Genomic DNA, 20,649 nt, shown 5'->3' on the forward strand with positions numbered 1-20,649 from the left:
AAGGCTTCCAGTTTGTTCTTCAATACGTTCAGTAAAATTAGGTTCATTCCCTCATAAGATAGTCCATTTCTTTATTTAGCCATTCTAATTATTAGAAGATTTTCCTTACTGTAGAGACAAAAATCTACCCCCCTTTTCACTCACTGACTCTATTTTTGCCTCCTGAGAGTGGGGTCACCCTCTTCATCATGACAGGCCCATCAATATCTATCTGAACATTGCTAACATGTTTCCTTTCTGCCTTCCAGGCCATGTAACCTCATTGCCTCTTGATCATTTGGCTTGATTTCAGAAACCTGGGAGATCTTGGCAGATCTTCTCTGGACCTTCTCCAGTTTGTCAGTCTCCCTTAATCTGTAACACCCCCAGAAGTGAAAACAACTATTGAGAAGTGAGCTGATAAATGAAGAATATAGTGATACTATTATTTCTCCAGCCCCCTACAATACCTATACATTAATTAAGCATAAGATTATATTAGCATATTTATGGCAACCCCATCCTACAATTAATTCAAAGTGCCCCTGTAGTCAACAAAGCACCTAGGTCTTCTTCCTCTATCCTATATTTGAATAGTTTGACTTTTTGCTTCATTTAATTCAGACCGATATCATAGCCAACTCTCAAACCTCTCACTAATATACAGATATGTTTAAGGCATTACCGTAAGTTCTCATCAGCTCCTAGCTCCTGATCAAAAATCAGAATAAGATTACTTGACCTCTTTGAGGTTAATACTGCTTTTCATAAGCAACCCAAAGCATCTGTTTAATTATCTATCAATGAAAGCTCATGAAGTAATGACATCAAGCCCAACCATCCATAGTTTCTAGAATTCATGGTTATGCTTCAAAGTATATGTCATAGTATACACATAACATCACTTATATTATATTATACTAAATCCTATTGAGACATTTCTATCACTGAGGCAATATGGCTTTAACATTTATCAGTAGGCTTCAAGAATTAGCACAGTATCATCTTTACTATCCTCTACCATTGTAATCTACTATTATCATATGAAATATCTTCAATGAATAATTAAATAATTCCTAGAGAATTGTTTATGTACATAAAGGAATCTGTGTCAAATCACACAGATTTGTCTAAAAACCTCATTCTGAAAGAATAGCTCATAGCATTTCTCTTCATACTACATCTATCTTTTGTGCCTTTGATTTACCATGATTTCCTCTCCGCATTAGTTCCACGACAATGGCAGCTGGTAATCATTAAGAATTTTTGATCACAGTTATGTACAATATTATGAGAACTAAAGAAAATTTGGCCAAGTGTAGATACAGTTTTCCACGTAATCATGACATGTCTCTCACTTCAAATCCATCCCACCTACAAGCAGAAACTTAATAAATGTCTGTTTTTAAATAATGCTGTGGCATATTTTTCCCTCACTTACATAATAAAATCTACCTTTCTCTGTAGTAAAAAAAAAAAAAAAATCTCATGGCTTTATCTTTGAAATAAATGAAGTTTATGATATTTTGAAAATTATGTGCAATTTTTTTTTTCGTTTACCTGGAAATGCTGGAAGAGTTTCTGGGGTTAGGGATTAAGAAGCCAAGCTACAAAATTCACAAGAGAAATTGAAATAAGGCTACAAGCATCAGATTGCTAGGTAAACGTCAGAGCACTAAAGGCTGTCAAAATGAGAATGTCAGAGAAGTGAGCTAGAAAATCAAAAATGTGGAAGCAATAAAACAAGCCAGGCAGATCACTGGAAGAGAGCAAAACCTCTAGGACAATGGTTCTCAGATTCTAGAGTTTGGAGGTATACCTGAAGGGCTTGTTAAAACTTCCAGGGGCCGTCCCTGTGGCTTAGCAGTTGGGTGCACGCGCTCCACTACTGGCGGCCCGGGTTCGGATCCCGGGCGCGCACCGACACACCACTTCTCTGGCCATGCTGAGGTCGCATCCCACATACAGCAACTAGAAGGATGTGCAACTATGACATACAACTATCTACTGGGGCTTTGGGGAGAAAAAGGGAAAAACAAGGAGGAGGATTGGCAATAGATGTTAGCTCAGAGCCGGTCTTCCTCAGCAAAAAGAGGAGGATTAACATGGATATTAGCTCAGGGCTGATCTTCCTCACACACAAAAAAAAACTTCCAGGTTCCCTGGCAATACCCTCAGAGACTGAAACTGAGTAAATCTGGGGTAGGTTCCAGACCATTCCAGTAGATCCTGATGCATGTGGTTTTCCATGAACACTTTAAGCAACACTGCTTTGGAGGCTTAAGTACCTGAGCTCAGGTGCTCCAGTTCCCAGTACAGCAACCTTGCTCACATGGAGACAAAGGTGAGTACACGTCTCTGCCTAAGGAAGTCCCAGCTGCTTCCCAGTGCCCAGGGCAGAAGAGGTGTTTAACTCATGTTACATGGTCACAGTTACACCCACGGTATATTTCATCATCACTGAATATGTATTTAAATCTGAATAATTTTACTTTTCCTGGTTAGTATTTTATCATTTTGAAAATCGATGCTAATTTTTAAATCTAGATATCTATTCTTTGGCAAATACACATTTAGTCACTGAACAACCACAGATAATAAACACTTTGCTCTAGATGAATACTCAGGTCAGGTTTTTAACATTTCTACAACATGCCAGGTAATGTCTTAAACATTTTCTCCTGGTATAAATCTCTAGCAAGTTGGCCTCTCTACTCCTAAAGTTTTAGAAAAAAAAAAAAAGGTATCGATTTAATTAAATCAGCTTTGTAGACTATTTCATGGGTCACCATGTAGATCTCAGAGGCAGCAGATTATTGGACTGTGAAAAAACTATGACCATGAAAACACGCTACTGTAACAGAGTAGTGACATATCACAGAGTCATAAACCAACACTTGAGAGGTAAGGTGTGAAAGAACTATTTTCAAAAAATAAGAGGGCTTTGGGTAAATCATTAATTTTGAACTGCCCTAAAGCCATTACATACAATGTAATATGTATAAGTACATATTTAATGCAGATATTTCTAAATAATATTTTTACCCATATGATTCAGCGTCTTACTGTCTTCTAGCAATTCCTTAAAAAATAACCAAAATAATGTACTTTTATCATCTAGATTATTTATCTTTTTTATTGTGCATTTTCCTTTAGGAAGCTACATTTATCATGTAAAATCAGAGACTGCTTGCAATGAATTACATATACAAAATGAAATACAGCAAAACTCCAGCTAGGAAGTTACATGGATAGTTTTAATCCTGATTGCTTTTATTAGGTCAGGAAAGGAACGTTGACTGATAGTTCAAGGTAAGAAGTAAAAATAAATAAATAACTGTGATCAGTGGTAGGAGACATACTCATCCAGGTCCCTCTCATTCTGAAAATTTCTCTCTTTCTAACCCCTAGCTGTGCAAACCTATCTTACTCCACCCCCATCACCACCGCCCCAGCAGCACAAAAGGTGAAACACACTGAAGGAAGCCCACCCATGTATGTCCACTAGACAAAAGAAACAGAAACGGTACTGTAGAAATACTGGATAAAGACTGAATTTCAAACGACTGCAGGGTGTCCAACTCTAACACAAGGAATTGAAAAGTCTCGTAGGGTACATTTGTGGACCATAAACCAGAACAGAATGCTAAAGAGGATTAGAGAACATCAAAGTAGCAGAATAATGAAACAAATCTTGAACTATAAACAGAACCAGGCCAGAATCACTGCTATTAACTCAAAGAGCCAAAAGGATCAAAAAAATAGTAAGAAGCCACTGACAATTAATACATAACTACAATATAATTATATCTGCATTTAATTACCGTTCAACCCTCTATGTATCAGACGCTGTCCTAGATACTGGGGACCCATAGCTTGAGACATGACCCCTGCTCCCAAGAAACACATACATCAGTGGAAGAAACAGATATGTAAACACAGAATTAAATGCAGTGTGATCACTGCAATAATAGAACGTTAACAAAATGAGAGTTGGCATGCATTAACTGTGATGAATATCAGAGGTGGCTCTGTGTGTTTATAATTATGTATGTTTTTAATTAATGATATAGTTCATTCCATGCTGTGGTTTCAGGTTTCAATCATTCTCCAGTCATTTTCTTTGTCAAATTTATGAAGGACAGCATTTAAATATCACTTTCCAATATGGTTGAGAGGTCAGTCTGAATGGATGGAACAAACAATGACTTCAGTCCACAAAGACTGGGACCCAGAGGCAGCCCATTTGGCAACACTCCTCACCAAGAGCTCCTCTTCTTGTGTGTGCCTCATGTTACAAGATCCAGCAAGAAAATAATAACAATTCAGAATCTAATTTGTTAAGAAGTTAAACAATTTTTGAAACTACAATTTGGTATATAATCAGCTGCCAATTATATGATCAGCATACATGAAAAACTATTAAATTTCAAAGCACCATTACAGAATTTAATGTTGAAGCATGATAAATTTTATAAGTGAACGTTAGTTAGGTGCCAAAGCATGCTTTCAGAAAATGACAATTGCCAGAAAAGACAATCAGAAGTGAATATATTTATTTTATGGCTTCTTTAATTTCCAATGCCTCTTCAAATACTAGAATCATGATTTATGAAGAACTGCAATAACAGAACAAATCCCCTTCTCTCAATAAACCCAATAAAAATAATATTGCTAAACCATATCTGGATTGTTTGAAAGGGTAAATCTTTTTTATATTAACAAGTTCTCTTAATATAAGTCACATAAGGGGTCATTACTGATTCTTTGCAGCTATGAGGGGCAAAAATCATTGTAATATGAAACTATTCACTAATTATCTGACCCCATCATCAGCTCTCCCTGCTTAACACCAGAGTCTATCTCATTCATCTTGTCAACTAAATGCTGAACGTCAATAGCATAAAAACACAAACTGACTGCAGAGAGAAACCACAATCTCGGAAAAGATGAAAGATGACATGAGGCCTTGAAACTTCCCCACTCAGATACAACAATGCATTGACAGATGAGGATCTAACAGAGCTAGACCCATTCACAGTGGAAGAAAAGAAAATGGACAAGAATGACAACTAAATGGGTGTTTCATATAAGAGAATAGTTTCAATATCAAAAGGGTCTCTTGAGAAAATTAATGAAGTATTTGAATATTCTTTCAAAAAAATCTTTATAAAATACTATGAAAGTCAAATGTGAAATGAAGACTCTCACATTGTTTTATCACATAGTTTTGTCATAAAATGTATGCTCCTCCCAAAAAAGCACTCAGCATTTGATTCACTCTTTTTGTGATTCAAATTAACAGAAACTATAACCTAAATTCTGTTAGATGTTAGATAAAACAATTTAATAATATAAATTTGCATTTTACCAAGATAAAATCCCAATCAAATTTCCCCCCTCCCACTTATTACAAAATTTTGGTCCCCTTTTTAAGTAAATTCACTGTCAATGATCTTTTTCCGGAACCACTTATCCTTAAAGAACAAGGGCCATCTATAAATCAATTCTACCTCAAGGTAGTAGACAAATTTGTATTCACCAAATCACCATGTAGAGAAGACATAAAGAAACAGGTCTCATCACAACCTCTGGAAGACTCACACTTATGAATAAGAAGAGAACATGTCTTGAAGTCAGTACACTCTCAGACACAAACTCAATTAAATGAAAGTAGCAAATTTCAAAAACAACAAGAGGTGATTTTTTTTCTTTTTTTTTTTTTTTGCTGAGGAAGACCAGTTCTGAGCTAACATCTATTGCCAATCCTCCTCCTTTTTTTTTTTATTCCCCAAAGCCCCAGCAGATAGTTGTATGTCATAGTTGCACATCCTTCTAGTTGCTGTGTGTGGGACGCAGCCTCAGCATGGCCAGACGAGCGGTGTGTCGGTGCGGGCCCGGGATCCGAACCTAGGCCGCCAGCAGCGGAGCACGCACACTTAACTACCAAGCCACGGGGCCGGCCCCCAACAAGAGGTGATTTTAAAATGGTTTTGTAGCATTGTATTTCTGCAGGTAAAAAGATAATCAAGAGATGTCAAATTTCTATTCTGTTTCTTTTTACTTCCTAAAACACAATAATTATCTTGACTCTTATTTTTCCAACACCTTCATTTATTAATAATTCCCCCTCATCTTTTATTGTAATTTTTTTTCCAGATTTGAGAGATCAATTCCAAACAAATCTATCAAGGACCTAACACTGAATTACTAAATGACAGAATGTTTATTGATACTCCTTTGTCAACATAGTTCAGTACAACTACAAAGAGTACAGTTATCATTACAACACTATCAATCAACCAAAAAGCAGACTAAGATTGAGAATGGTCCTGTTCTACAAAATGAATCAGTGACTGTGATTAAACAGCTAATAAACTTTCTTTCTAAGCACACTGATCATTACCCTACAATTACCTTCAGCAGACTATCTTGTGGAATGTTTTGAATGTTGGACAAGACATACGACTGAGATGTAATAAATTATACTAATAAAAGGCAGAACTTCAAATATGAACAACTAAAACAAACTACAGATCTTTTGTGGTGGCAGTCACTATGTAAATGCTGGCAAAAACGCAATTTCTATAATCAACTTACTTTTATAGGGCAAGAAGGAAAACCAACTTAATCTAAAGAATCTGCTAAATTCTTATCTGAGTAGGTATAAAATTGCATAGTAACAAGGAATATAAGCTTTAGAATCAATCTGCCTATTTTCAAATTAAACTCTGTCATCTGTTGTTGTAAGAACTTGGGTAAATTATATAGCCTTCGTTTTTAAAATCTGTGTGATGGGGATTATAACACTTTAGCAAACTGTTATGAGACTCACCAAGATAGCAAACAATGGAGGATCAGCATTTCCCCAAAAGAAAATGGGATGATTGGCAATCAAGGACTTCTGCCCTCTCATAAGCAAATTTATCCATCAAGATTAGTGGAATCTTGGATTTTGATCTTGAATCTTGAGTGATATAAGGATGGAAAAAACTATTAGAGCCTATCCATCTTAGCTAGGGCACTGATGAGACTGCCAAACTGCTTCAGCTGCCTACACACCCTTTCGAGTCCGATAATGTAGCTTTTCTATTGATTCTGTTAGCTACTCAATATCTTTTAAATTAATTTTTCTTTTAGTTTCTGTTGCATGGAACCATATAACCTGAAGCAATATAACGCTTAGGTTATAGATAGGTACATAAATGAGACAAAGGAGGGGAATTTCTCAAGGGTAAAATCTAACCACTGAACCAAAACTTTAAAATACTATCTCTCATTTGCACGGCATTTTACAGTATTCAAAGCACTTTTGCTTATTTCATTTGACCCTTGCAATAACCCACACCATACGTAGGAGAGATTTGATGCATTATCCCCAAACTAAGAGTTCGAGTCTGGACTAGAAACCAAATCTTCTCAAAAAGCCATGCTTTTTTTACTATGTCATATGATTTGGGAACAATAAATTTCAATAGCTTGTTACATAAATTCAACATAAAGGAATGTAATGATAATTTAGTAGCACAAAATACTAGATGGGCAAGTTACTTGAGAGATTTTGCCATAAAAAGCCTTCATTTGATTAATGGGGAAATAAGACCCTGGATAATTAAATGATTTACTAGAAATAATAATCCACTTAAAGTGGAAATAATGCAAATACATGGTATTATCAGACTCAGAGCCCATTTAAGAGAATTTTAGTTACTGGAGCAAGAGAGTCACCTCTAAAGTGGTCCTAAAAGGTCTGCAGGAGCTCGTGGAAGGAGCTAGACAGGGAGCTATTTCCCAATATTAGTGCAAGACTCCTAACCTCAAAAACTCTCTAAAGAATTCTATGTTCTGTAACTGTCACGCCACCCAATATCTGTCCTTGGCCCTGTCCTAACCCCACAAGAGCCACTCTAAACATACACAAAACTGTCTGTGAGCTGAGCAATAATCCCTGTTAGCAATTCAAAGAAAGCTCTTTAACCATTCCCACTCCCTTCCAGGGCTTGAATTCATCCTGTATGACTGTATCTTTCTGTCTTGTGCACCTCTGAAGTCCTATTAGATAGCAGTTTCTCCTAAACTTCCCAGAAAGGACCAGGCTTGAGTACTAGAACAGCTTCCCCCCTCTCTCTAAGGTGGTGGCCTGAGACGGAGAATTAGGTTCTTATCACAAGTTGCCAACCAATTGGCTGGGCCTTGCTCCAAGATGCATTCTCTCAAAGTCCCAAAACTTCCAAATAACAGTATGTCTATGTCTTTTGCAATCATTTTCAAAATCTACTCAAATAGAATTTGTGTTGGCACTCTTTCGGAACCCAACATTCATTTATCTCCCCTGTGCCTGCTGGAACTGTAGTCATATCTGATTTCCTCCAGCCAGTTTCCTCTGTCTTGATGCTCTATGTTTCTCTTGCACTCCAAGTGTTATAAATGCACTAAGGCTGGGGAGTCGAGGCACCCCTCGCCAGGGGTTACATATGATGTAGTACGGCCCACATACATTCTTCCTTTGAGTAACTGGTGTGTACAGTGCAAGAAATATCAACACTTTTAAAGGAATTTCTTATTTCTGCAGTAGACTCAATTTTTAGGATATATACGAGTAGGAAACAAAATTATGACAAATTCCATTTCCCTAGAGCACCGAAAAGAGTCTGTGAAGTTTTTGTTTTGGTAAAAGGCCTGGCAGATGTCACTGACAAATCCTGCAATTTAAAGTAAGTTCGGTTTTTCTTCCAATGCTTGAGTGACAAAAGCAAACTTCAGTCCATTTTTCTCATCCCAGCAGGACAACCGCTCCCCGGGAAAGGAATTATCATCATGAATCAACTGTAAAACACACAACCATTTAAATTGATTGAAACAAGTAGCATTCATGCTGAAATGGGAGGTCACCCTGGACACTTGAAATGGAAGAATATAGATGAGGAGGAAGCTAAAACAGATCCCAGTTAGCATTTTAAAAGATTCATGGCGAAGAGTGGACAAATAGGAGAATTCCCTGAGGTCAATGTTTGAGGTTTCTTTGCAAATCTGAGTGCATATAATTTCAGATCTAAATGGAAACCAAAATACTGAAGATAAAAAACAAATCAGTCAATTATAAAGCCCTAAAGATAAAAGCAATCCACTTGGATCTGTGTGATACAATACTTGGTTGTAAACGGTTTAAATCTTCTTTACACTTTCAAATAATTATCTTAATTGCTTACTTTATAACAGTAAAAAATTATCCTAGTTGAAAGCTCATGCGCATCTAAATTGAGGCAATTTAAAGACAGAATTGTAGTTTATTCTTTATATAGTGCTAAAGCAATATAGGGCTTCAACCCCAGGAAATAACTGAGATTCAAAGTTAGCATAGCTGAAAACATATTACAGATTCTGAATATCACTCTTCATTTGCTTTTTTGTCGTTTTTTAAAATCTTTCTTTAATGAATCATGAAACCATAAAATGTTTCATCTTGAATGGATCTTAAAAAACACATTCTAGCCAGCTTCTTCATCTGAGAAATGAAGAAATTCAAATTTAGAGAGATTAAGTGGGCTTAAAAGGAAACTCATCATCAAACACCCAATTTAGAGTCTAAAAATAATATCACAGCACATGTCTGGAGCCTTACTCCTCTTCTTGACTCTCTCCAGGATTCAGGCTGTGTACTTACTGACCAAAGTTAAGACAGGAAAAAAGATAATCATGATGCACAAATACGGAAATATCAAAGCGTATAACCCACACAGTATGGACTGGCTCTACCAGAAAGGTTTCAGGTTGAGGTTAAGTCAATTAACTGCCACTTTAAAGACATTTCAAAATAATAATGACAGCATCTTTCAGAAACGGTTATAGCCCTCTAGCATTATCTAGGAAAATGACCATTGATGGTTCCATACAATGCCAATAATTGTACACATAGCATGAGACATAACAAAACTCTTTTAAGCTCCATGGTTGAGGACAGTGAATGTACCTCCCAGCCTTCAATGTGTGACTGCCATTCCTCTAAAACTTCTAACTTCTCCATCTGTCTCTTGGCCTCGTTTATGTTGGAACAGACGGCTTTCATGGCTTGGAGGGCTTCCATCACTGCCGCGTAGTCACTGTGTTTCCTTGGAGTCCGCTTCAGCAACTCCTGTTTATACACAAAAAACAAATCGCCCTTTGATCTTCCGCTTTCTGGTACAGCAGGTTCAGACTGACCAGGAAATGAAAACTGCAGAGATCGTGAGAGCCTCTTTCAGTTGGGACATCACAAACTCCACCCAGATTAAGATCAAAATGAAAAGCTGAATCAATGAAGAAGCAGTGTGATTCCATACACATTTTGCAGTCACTTTTATTTTTCCCTCCAAACCACACTGTTTTTAAACATTAAATTAGATTTCTCCTTTCAAATTATCAAATATCTTACCTGTAGCATGTAATTTTTTATAAGTTTGACTTTTGCTCCAGTAGGATATTTTTTTGTCAATTTCATTTTCCTAGAGTCTTTAACAGAACAGTAAATCTTTAAATGAATATGTCCCATAATTTCAAAAATAATTTAAATGTCTTATTTTCTAATAATTTTTTGAGCAACTATAAAAATATGTCATAAAGAAAGCCAAATTTTTAAATAATGTCTTATACTCTAGAAAAAAATCTATAAATTCTACAATACTTCATCATTAAAGGAGTAATTTATGCTCTTTTTACCAATAACTCAAGTTCATTCTCTGCAATGAATGAACTGTCATACACCCCTCAATAGCTTTCTTTTTGTTTTTTGGGGAGATTTTTTGGCTTTTTATTTGTTTTTTCCATTCAGAATATCAGAACTAGCGCAATCTTTAAACTTTTCAATATATTAAAAGGTCTTGTTAGTTGTTTAGAAGCACAAAATTAAACATCTTCACCCACTGTCTAGACAGTTGCGACCACATTGTTTTTTAATTAGTCATTTGTTTCTTTACTACAGTCACCATCGTCATGTAACTAACACAATTACAGAAATCCTGAGGCAAGTCTTTAAAAGAATTTTCTTAATTCTTAACATACAGTGGGAAAATATGCAGTTGTTATACTCTCTTGAGGCCTGTTATTGTTGAAAATTCTGCCATAAACTTTGACTCTGCATTCGATGTATTCACACTGTTCTACAGAGCTAGCACCAAAAGAAGACACGTTACACCACTCCCAAGACAAGGTTTACAAAGTTATGCTGGATCACAAATCCGTCAAAGAGATATGCAGGCTTCTCCAGAAATTCTAAAGTGTAGAAATAATTGTAAACGATGTGAAGTAGTCAAGTCACTCTGCAGGCCATGATTTGGGGCACTATGGAATTGTGCCCAATAGGTGTCTGTGGAGTTCAGGCATGAATTTAGATAATGTAAAATAGTGAGAGAAATGACTAGTAATAATCTTCTGTCTATGAACCCTGTGCTGATTGGCCAACCCAATAATTTCAATTTCCACAAATTAGACCAACGTATCTTTTCTTTAACACACAGCCTAATCCCCTAATGTTTTTCTGTGAATAAATAAAACTATCCAAAATCAAAGAGAATACCAGCACAATTTTTCAGCTAATAGTTCAACAAAGAAAAATATCAACGCCAACATATGTACTACCCAAGTAAATAATTTTTCATGTTTCTTTGTGAAGATAATCTTCCAAAAAAGGAAAAAGATGTCATGTCTGCACTGCTTGAAGGTGCTCTGAATTGGCCTCTTTCTTCCTAAGCAAGGATGTGTCCATGATCCCATCTTGTGAGAGGTCAGCTCAAACACCTGAGGTCATCCTTATCCGGAAATGAGTGATTTAGAACAATCATGTTGGCATGATGTATTTCTCTTAATATCACTATCCCTCTGACTCTTAAACAAATTCCTGGGATTCCACAATCAGGACCAGGAATAGCTGCGGTGATGAGTACACATGCAAATCTGAGTCACCAAGTCGGAGGTCTGAAGGGACTCTCCGATAGGCAGGAGTCACATTTGCACCAATCCTCCCTCCCCTCTGAAGACTGTGCCAAAGTGCTGAAGAACCCAAGATCCCTGCGTTAGCTTCTCTCTATGACTTAACCAGGCAACTTCAACTTGCTTTTTAATAAGAAATCCTTTTCAAAGAAATTTTACATAGAAACCCAATTTATGCAACTGACAAAAGTGTAGTAAAAAATGTACTTTTAGTTCAAATTCATAACATTTATTTCTCAAAAAGTAAATCAAGGAGAACACCAGGTAATATGTCCATATGTCCACTCCTGAGTATTTTTTTTAATTTAGATACCAAGTAGTAAACAATATATTAAAATAAATCAGAATCAAATATATGTGAGTAATAATGGCTAATCTTTACGGAGTATGTACTCTGCTAAATGATTTGTATAAAATAGCTCAATTAATTATTAATTTAATCCTTTATATATATGCATTTATATGTATACACACACATGCATACACACGGATATAGCACATATACATACACATACACATTCCTCTAGGTACATGCTATAATTTCATCATCATCATTGTCATTTCTGTTTCACAAATGAAAACCCAAGGCTTTAAGAGGTTAGGTTATATGCTCAGTCATGCAGCTAGTAAACAGTATACTTAGGATTTGAACTCAAAGCTCATGTGCTCAATTGCCTATCCTGATTTTATAGTTCCAAAAAATCTAGTTTCCAGAATTGTTATTCTAATCTATGCACAGATCCTTGAGGTACAGGCAGTAATTAGAAAATTAAAATACATTTTTCATAATAAAAATTTTGGTCAGTACAATGAAGCAATTGATCTATGACTATTAATGGGGCATTTTCTATTTTCCAGAGGTGGTATTTTCTTAGCAATGTCATTCCACATTCTATTATTTATTGTCCCATGAGACCCACACCATTTCCTGTAATAAAGATTGAAAAACCAAGCTCTGAAATTATGTAACTTTGACCTCAACTTCATTAGCATCGAGAAGTTACCAATGTTAGGGGAAATCAAAAAATATACCAACAGCAGATTTACTTAAGATAAAGAACCCTGTAGATAAAGTGCTATATAAACTGGTCATAACGTACTTAATTGGGCCCATCTTGAAACTAACACATTTATTCTAAACGAAACTCAAACAAGTATGTTTTCTACAAAGAGCACTAAAAGTTTCTTCTCTCAAAAGATTTGTTTCCTACACCATATATAAATTAGTGACAAAATACTCATTTTTTCCAATAACTATGATCTGTCCTTTCTTTAGAATGTCAGGCTATAAAAGAAAATTTTTATAATTTTTATTATAAAATTTATAATTTTTATAAGATCACAAGGAAGATGCTACAATGAAGTAAAAATATAAAATACCTTCAATAGGAGAGGGTACTTGCATATTCTTTGTATTGGTGTTACTAAATATCCCTCCAGGGGAACATCTGTGTTCTTCCGTCCTCCAAGTAGCATGCAGTTCTGGGGTGGAAATAAACATAATTAATTAAATTTTTTAAACCTGAAGTTATGAAACTTTCTTGTACCATAAAATCTTCTGCTGAAAACTTGTGAAAGCATATGTCTCTATATAGCTTCTTTCTCTGAGAAGAGCACATTCAGTCACAAATAACATTTGCAGAAGAGAAAGAGAAATACTTTCACCTTTCATATTAGTTACAGAAACCAAAATATGTTTTGAATCTGTATCTTGAAAATTAATTCACATATTTCTCCTGAGTATGAAGTTGGAAGAAAAAAATAGAAATACAGAGACAGAGGGATGAACGAATGGATAGATGGATGGATGAATCGATGGATGTATTGAAGGATGCATAAATAATAGACAGATACATACATACATTCATACATACATACATAGATACACAGAGGGATCCTGCTTATAAAGGGAGGTAGCATTGTGTTGTAGAGGAGCAGGCCTAAAGACAACTGGGTTCTAACCCATGCTCTGCCACTAACTAGCGATGCAGCTAGGACTGATTTCAGAATCTAGTTTTCCTATCTGTAAAAAGGGCATGTTTTAACCAAGTGATCTCTAAGTCACCTTTAGCTATAATATCTCACCAATGACACCGGTCAGCCAGTCTCAGAGAAGGAGGTCAGATATGATCTCCACAGAGGCAAGATGCCTGGAGAAATCTCAAAATCAGCCATCAGAGGGAGATGAAATAGAAGCAGCTTCCATTGACCAGAAAGCGATGGTCTAGAGAAAACTGACTCTGATAAATAAAGCCTGGATCCTCTTAAGCACCTGGTCTTTGTTTCGTGGTTTAAGTAGCATGAAAAAAAAAAAAAAAGAAAAACAGATTTTAAACCGGTGCCAAAACTTTGTTTCTGCAGCGCCTATCAGAATGACTGGCATAGAAGACGCAGTTATTAAATATTTAACGAAGGGCGAAAAGCACCCCTCAAACATCAACTGATAATGTAGCACCTTTCACACCACTATTTAAAACAAATTGTCCCGTATTCACTGAGAGGAGAGACCAAGTACTGAGCAGGAAACGATGCAAAAGGAAGACTGATAGTAGCAGAACAACTCCCCACGGTCCGAGCAACTCAGCTTCAGCTCCAATTTGTACATCCAAGTCAGCAAAACCAAAGCCATGAATTTAACTTCACTCAGACCCTTAGAAGGCAGAACAGCAAATAAGTGTTCTGACTCAAGCATGCTCTCTGGGGATTTCATCTCCTATTGCAATGAGGTTATCAAAATATTCTTTCCAATTCTGTATGGTATTTCCCCCAGAGGAATCCTCTGAAACACAACTATCCACATCTCATATTTCTAGTGATGTTTCAGTGTCCCCGTATCAGTTAGCACCCCTAATAAACGTGGCCACCCCCTTTACCTAGCTCTGGGCTGAAGTGCCCCAAAGGAACTCATGACTGTCTAACTCACTTTTATTTTCTTGTCTATTAGTACTGTACAGAGCGTGAACTCTCCTCACAACGGCAGAGGTTGACTGCCCCTTTAAACTGGTTTATGAGAGCCAGCTCTCTCCATATGTATACATAAAGAATGTTTCCTAAATAAGTTCCCAGAGATTTCACTGATCATGAAAACTTACGGAGGTGACAGCATATCCAAGAACCCAAATAATAATACCATCACCCCAAATCTGTAAATTCTTATGTTTTTCAAAGGGTGACTGTTATTATCCCCATTTTATGTATAAAGAAAATGACACCAGAGATATAATGAATTTCCTAAAGTTATCCAGATACTTAGTGGCCATTTAGTACCAGGACAAGACCTATAAAAGCCACGTTCTTACTACCAAACTATGCTGTAGGGTCATCTAAAAACTAGCATTCTTTTTTCTTTTTTTTTTTTTTAAATCCAACAATTACCCTTTATTTACTATTATGAGTCTGGATCCGGATTTCAGGCCCTCTGCCTTCTGCATAAAAAATATAGTATACATATTCCATTTATTGCCAGATATATTTTATGCTAAAAGCATGGAGATATGCATAGATAATTTCCCATCATGAACAGCTACGCTGAGGAACGGCTATAAAATTGAAGTCCTCTATTAGTCTGAGAAAAGAGAGGTATTTTATTTTCCATTATACTTTACCACTTTACCAAGTATATATTATGGATGATGGTTTTTGTTTTTTATTTTTTCCAGTTTTGAGAAATAATTGATATACATCACTGTATAAGTTTAGGGTGTACAGCATGATGGTTTGATTTACATATATTGTGAAATCATTAGCACAATAGGTTTAGTTAAACTCCAATCATCTCATATAGATAAAAGAAAAAGAAAAAAAATTTCTTTTTGTAATGAGAACTCTTAGGATCCACACGCTTAACAACTTGCCTATATATCACACAGCAACCATAGCCATCATGTTGCACATTACATCCCTAGTACTTATTCATCTTATAGCTGGAAGTATCTTTTGACCTCCTTCCTCCAGTTCCCCCTCCTCCTGCCCCTGACTCTGGTAACCACAAATCTGATCTCTTTTACTATAGGTTTGGCAGGGGTTGTTTTGTTTTGTTTTGTTTTATTAGATTCCACATATAAGTGAGATCATACAGTATTTGTCTTTCTTTGTCTGACTTATTTCACTTATCATAAAGCCTTCAAGGTCCATCCATGTTGTTACAAATGGTAGCATTTCCTCGTTTTTTATGGCTGAATAACATTCCACTGCATATATATACCACCCACAACTTCTTTATCCATTCATCCATCGATGGACACTTAGGTTGTTTCTATGTCTTGGCTATTGTAAACAATGCTGCAATGAACATGGGGGTGCATTTATCTTTTCAAGTTAGTGTTTTCGTTTCCTTTGGATATATTCCCAGAAGTGGAATTTCTGGACCATATGGTAGTCTATTTTCAATTTTTTGAGGAAGCTCCATACTGTTTTCCAAGGTGGCTATACCAATTTACAATCCCCCCAACAGTGCACAAGGGTTCCCTTTTCTCCACATTCAAGCCAGAATTTGTTATCTGTTGTCTTTGTGAAGATAGCCACTCTAACAGGTGTTAGGTGATATCTTATTGTGGTTTTAATTGCATTTAAATGTATTGCATTTCCTTAATGACTACTGATGTCGAGCACTTTCTCATGTACCTGTTGGTCATTCTTATATCTTCTATGGAAAAACATCTCTTCAGGTCCTTTCCCCATTTTTTAATAGGATTGTTTGTTTTTTTGCTACTGAATTATATGAGTTCTTTATATATATTTTGGATATTAACCCCTTACGAGATACATGGTTTGCAAATATTTTTTCCCATTCTGTAGGCTGCCTTTTCATTTTGTTGATGATTTCCCTTGCTGTGCAGAAGCTTTTTAGTTTGATGTAGTCCCACTTGTTTATTTTTGTTTTTGTTGCTTGTGCTTTAGGTGTGATTTCCAAAAATTCATTACCAAGACCAACGTCAAGGAGCTTCTTTCCTATGTTTACTTCTAGGAGTTTCATGGCTTCAGGTCTTACATTTAAGTCTTGAATCCATTTCAAGTTAATTTTTCAAACTGGTGTAAAATAGGGGTCAAGTTTCTTCCTTGTACATGTGAATAATCAGTTTTCATAGCACCATTTTTTGAAAAGACTCTTTTCTCCATTGAGTACTCTTGACTCCCTTGTCAAATCTAAGTTGACCGTATATGCCTGGGTTTATTTCTGGGCTCTCAATTCTGTTCCACCATTGGTCTATTTGTCTGTTTTTATGCCAGTACCATACTATTTTAATTACTATATCTTTATACTATAGCTTGAAATCAGGGAGTGTGATACCTCCTGCTTTGTTCTTCTTTCTCAGGATTGCTTTGACCATTCGGGGTCTTTTGCGGTTCCATACAAATTTTAGGAGTGTTTTTTCTATTTCATAAAAAAATGCCATTGCGATCTTGATAGGGATTGTATTGACTACATAGATGGCTTTTGGTAGTATGGACATTTTAACAATATTAACTCTTCCAACCCATGAACACAGGATACCTTTCCATTTATTTGTGTCTTCTTCTATTTGTTTCATCATTGTCTTATAGCTTTCAGAGTAGAGATCTTTCACCTCCTTGGTTAAATTTATTCCCAAGTATTCTGTCATTAAAAACTAGCATTCTTGGGGCCAGTCCGGTGGCATAATGGTTAAGTTTGTGCTCTCTGCTTCAGCGGCCCAGGGTTCGTGGGTTCAGATCCCGGACGTGGACTTACACACCACTCATCAAGCCACGCTGCGGCAGCACCCCACATACAAAATAGAGGAAGATTGGCACCGATGTTAGCTCAGGGAAAAAATCTTCCTCACCAAAAAAAAACAAAAAACAAAAAACCTAGCATTCTTGACTTGTGACTTTTTCAGTGTAGCTTCACACAATTCAGTTGACAAACTAAACCAACGTGAACCTGGAGTCAACTCTACTGAGAACAGAATCCATTCAATAAGATAGCAGAGTTCTACCACTTTATAAGGAGCCCTAAAATTTCAGGAGCATAGGAGCTTCTTCTGGCCATGGCAGAGAGAAGAGATCAGTAAATCCTCTTCACCAAAACAATTGTAATACCGGCCAAAATTGTCAAAAACAATTTCAGGGCTTTGGAAATCAACTAAAGTCAAACAACAAATTGAGAAGTGTTTATTTATGAAAAACTGCTGAACTTCAGGCAAGAACAGTGGAAGTCTGTGGCATTCTTGCCTGGGCTTCTCCCATCCTTCCCCACCTCCCACCTTCCCCAGCTCATCTGCACAGTGACATTGGCCTTGAAAACTTGCTGCCAGAGGGGGCCGCAGAGGGTAAAAATCCCACACCCAGGGCTGTTGCCAATACAGTTAGCACACTCCATAAGAAAAATGAGAAATGCCCACAATTCTGCCAGCCTGAGATTACAATCCTGCTTGGAGCAAGTGTCAGACTGTGCACATGCAGAGAACAGCTGAGAGGGCCCCATAGCAAGAAAAACCCATATCTGACTTGAAAACTTCCTGCCCTTTGAACGTGTCCCCACCCACACTCCCACACAGATCCATAGAGAAGATGGTTAATGCTGTTTGATCTCCTATGACAAATCAATAACTGCATTAAGATAAGAAGTCACAGGAGTGACCTTTAAAAGAAAGGCCAAATTATAAGACAAAAACTGAGCAGAGATATCAGCAACTGCACATACAAGAGACACAGGTTCTCAGAGTAAGTCCAGGCAAGTTACTAAAAACAAACAAACAATAACCAACCTCAGGGAGAAAATACCAGAATCCAGAGTTGCTACAATACATTATTTAAAATGTCCAGTTTTCCAAAAAAATGACGAGATATGCAAAGAAACAGGAAACTGTGACTCATACACAGTCAATAGAAACTAACTCTGAGTGTACCCGGATGTCAGACTTAGCAGACAAAGAACTGAAACAACTATTATAAATATGTCCAAAGAATTTTTAACCCTGTTTAAAGACTTAAAGAACAATACGCTAATAGTGAGTGAAAAAAAGGAAATGTCAACAGAGAAATAGAAACTATAAAAATAAATCAAATGGACATGAGGCAAAGTAAATAATTCACTAGCTAGGCTAAAGAACAGATTTGAGATGGCAGGAAAAAAATCAGTTGAGCTGAAAATAAATCAATAGAAATCATCCAATCTGAAGAACAGGGTGAAGAAAGATTTTAGGAAAATGAAAAGAGCATCAGGCACCACAAGGAAACATCAAGCTTACCAACATATGTAATGAGAGTCACAAAAGAAGAGGAGAGAATGAAAGGGTCCTATAAATATTTTAAAAATAATGGCCAAAAACTTCCCCAATTTAATGAAAAACAATCTATAGATTCAAAAAGGTAAACTATAAGTAAAATAAGCATGACTATATCCACACTTAAACACATCATAATCAAATTGTTGAAAGACAAGGCAGAGAAAATCTTGAAAGCAGCAAGAGAAAGAGGATCCCTCATATCAAGTATAACAACAATATAATTAGCAGATGCCTTCTCATCAGAAACAATGGAAGCCATAAGGCAGCGGAATGACACATTCAAAGTGCTGAAAGGGAAAAAAAATCTATCAATCAAAAGTTCTATATCCAACAAAACTGTGCTTCAAAACTGAAGACAAAATAAAGACATTCCCAGATAAAGACTGAGACAACTCATTGCTAGAAGAACTGACTTAAAAGAAATACTAAGTGAGTTCTTCAGGCTGAAAAGCTATGATATCAGACTCAAATACAGAGGAAGAAATAAAAAGCACCCAAAGAGGTAAATATGTAGGTAAATATAAAAGACTATACAGATATATAGAAAGAAATAATTATAACACTGTATTGTGGGGTCCAAAATGGAATATTTTCCATTTCCATCCAGGAAATATTACAGCAAAAGTTCCCCTATATTTTACTGGAATAAAGTCAGTATGAACCTAAAATAGATTTCATAAGTCAATATGCATATGCGTATTGCAGTCCCTAGAGCAATTACAAAAAACTATATATATATATAGTTTTAAAAAATCAACAGAGGAATTAACACAGTACATTAGAAATATTTAATACAAAAGTAGGCAGTAAATGAGGAGGAAAGAATCAAAAAAAAATGAGACATAGAAAAAAATAATAAAATGGTTCATGTAAATATAACCATATCAATAATTACTTTAAAGGTAAATGAACTAAACATTTCAACCAAAAGGCAGCAATTGTCAGACTGGATAAAAAAGCAAGATCCAACTACATGCTGTCCACCAGAGACATGTTTCAGATTCAAAGCCATAAATAGTTTGTAAGTAAAATAATGGAAAAAGATATAACATACAAACACCAAGAGAGCTGTCATGGCTATAATATCAGGCAAAATGGACTTTAAGAAAAGAAATACTCTTAGGGACAAAGAGGGACATTTTGTGATAAACAAAAATATAACATTTTAAATGCATACATATCTAACAACAGAGCCCCAAAACTGATAAAATAAAAACCGACAGAATTGAAAGGTAAAATAGACAATTTCACAATTACACCTGGAGATTTCAATATCTTACCCTCAATAACTGACAAAACACCCAGAGGAAAGAAGACAGAAGACATGAGTAAAACTATTAACAAAACTGACCTAACATTTACAGAACACTCCATCTAAAATCAGCAGAATATACATAGTTTTTAAGCACACACGGAACATTCTTCCAGCGCAGACCATATGGTAGGCCATAGAAAA

The 20,649-nt window shown here is 36.1% G+C and overlaps 1 protein-coding gene across 3 annotated transcripts in view; it reads right to left on the reverse strand.

The window, feature by feature from the left end:
• PREX2 (phosphatidylinositol-3,4,5-trisphosphate dependent Rac exchange factor 2) overlaps positions 1-20,649 on the reverse strand; it is a 284,540-nt gene that overhangs the window by 186,807 nt on the left and 77,084 nt on the right. For all 3 annotated transcript variants that reach the window (XM_087420479.1, XM_004436261.3, XM_087420480.1), the window contains 2 exons: positions 13,324-13,425; positions 9,950-10,111 (listed from right to left, as the gene is read on the reverse strand). In XM_087420479.1, the coding sequence (XP_087276605.1) occupies positions 9,950-10,111; positions 13,324-13,425 (264 nt within the window). The remainder of the gene's footprint in view (positions 1-9,949; positions 10,112-13,323; positions 13,426-20,649) is intronic.

The sequence above is a fragment of the Ceratotherium simum genome, chromosome 31 (genome assembly GCF_057802395.1).
Source record: "Ceratotherium simum simum isolate JZ-2026a chromosome 31, ASM5780239v1, whole genome shotgun sequence".
NCBI classification, from domain to species: Eukaryota; Metazoa; Chordata; class Mammalia; order Perissodactyla; family Rhinocerotidae; genus Ceratotherium; species Ceratotherium simum.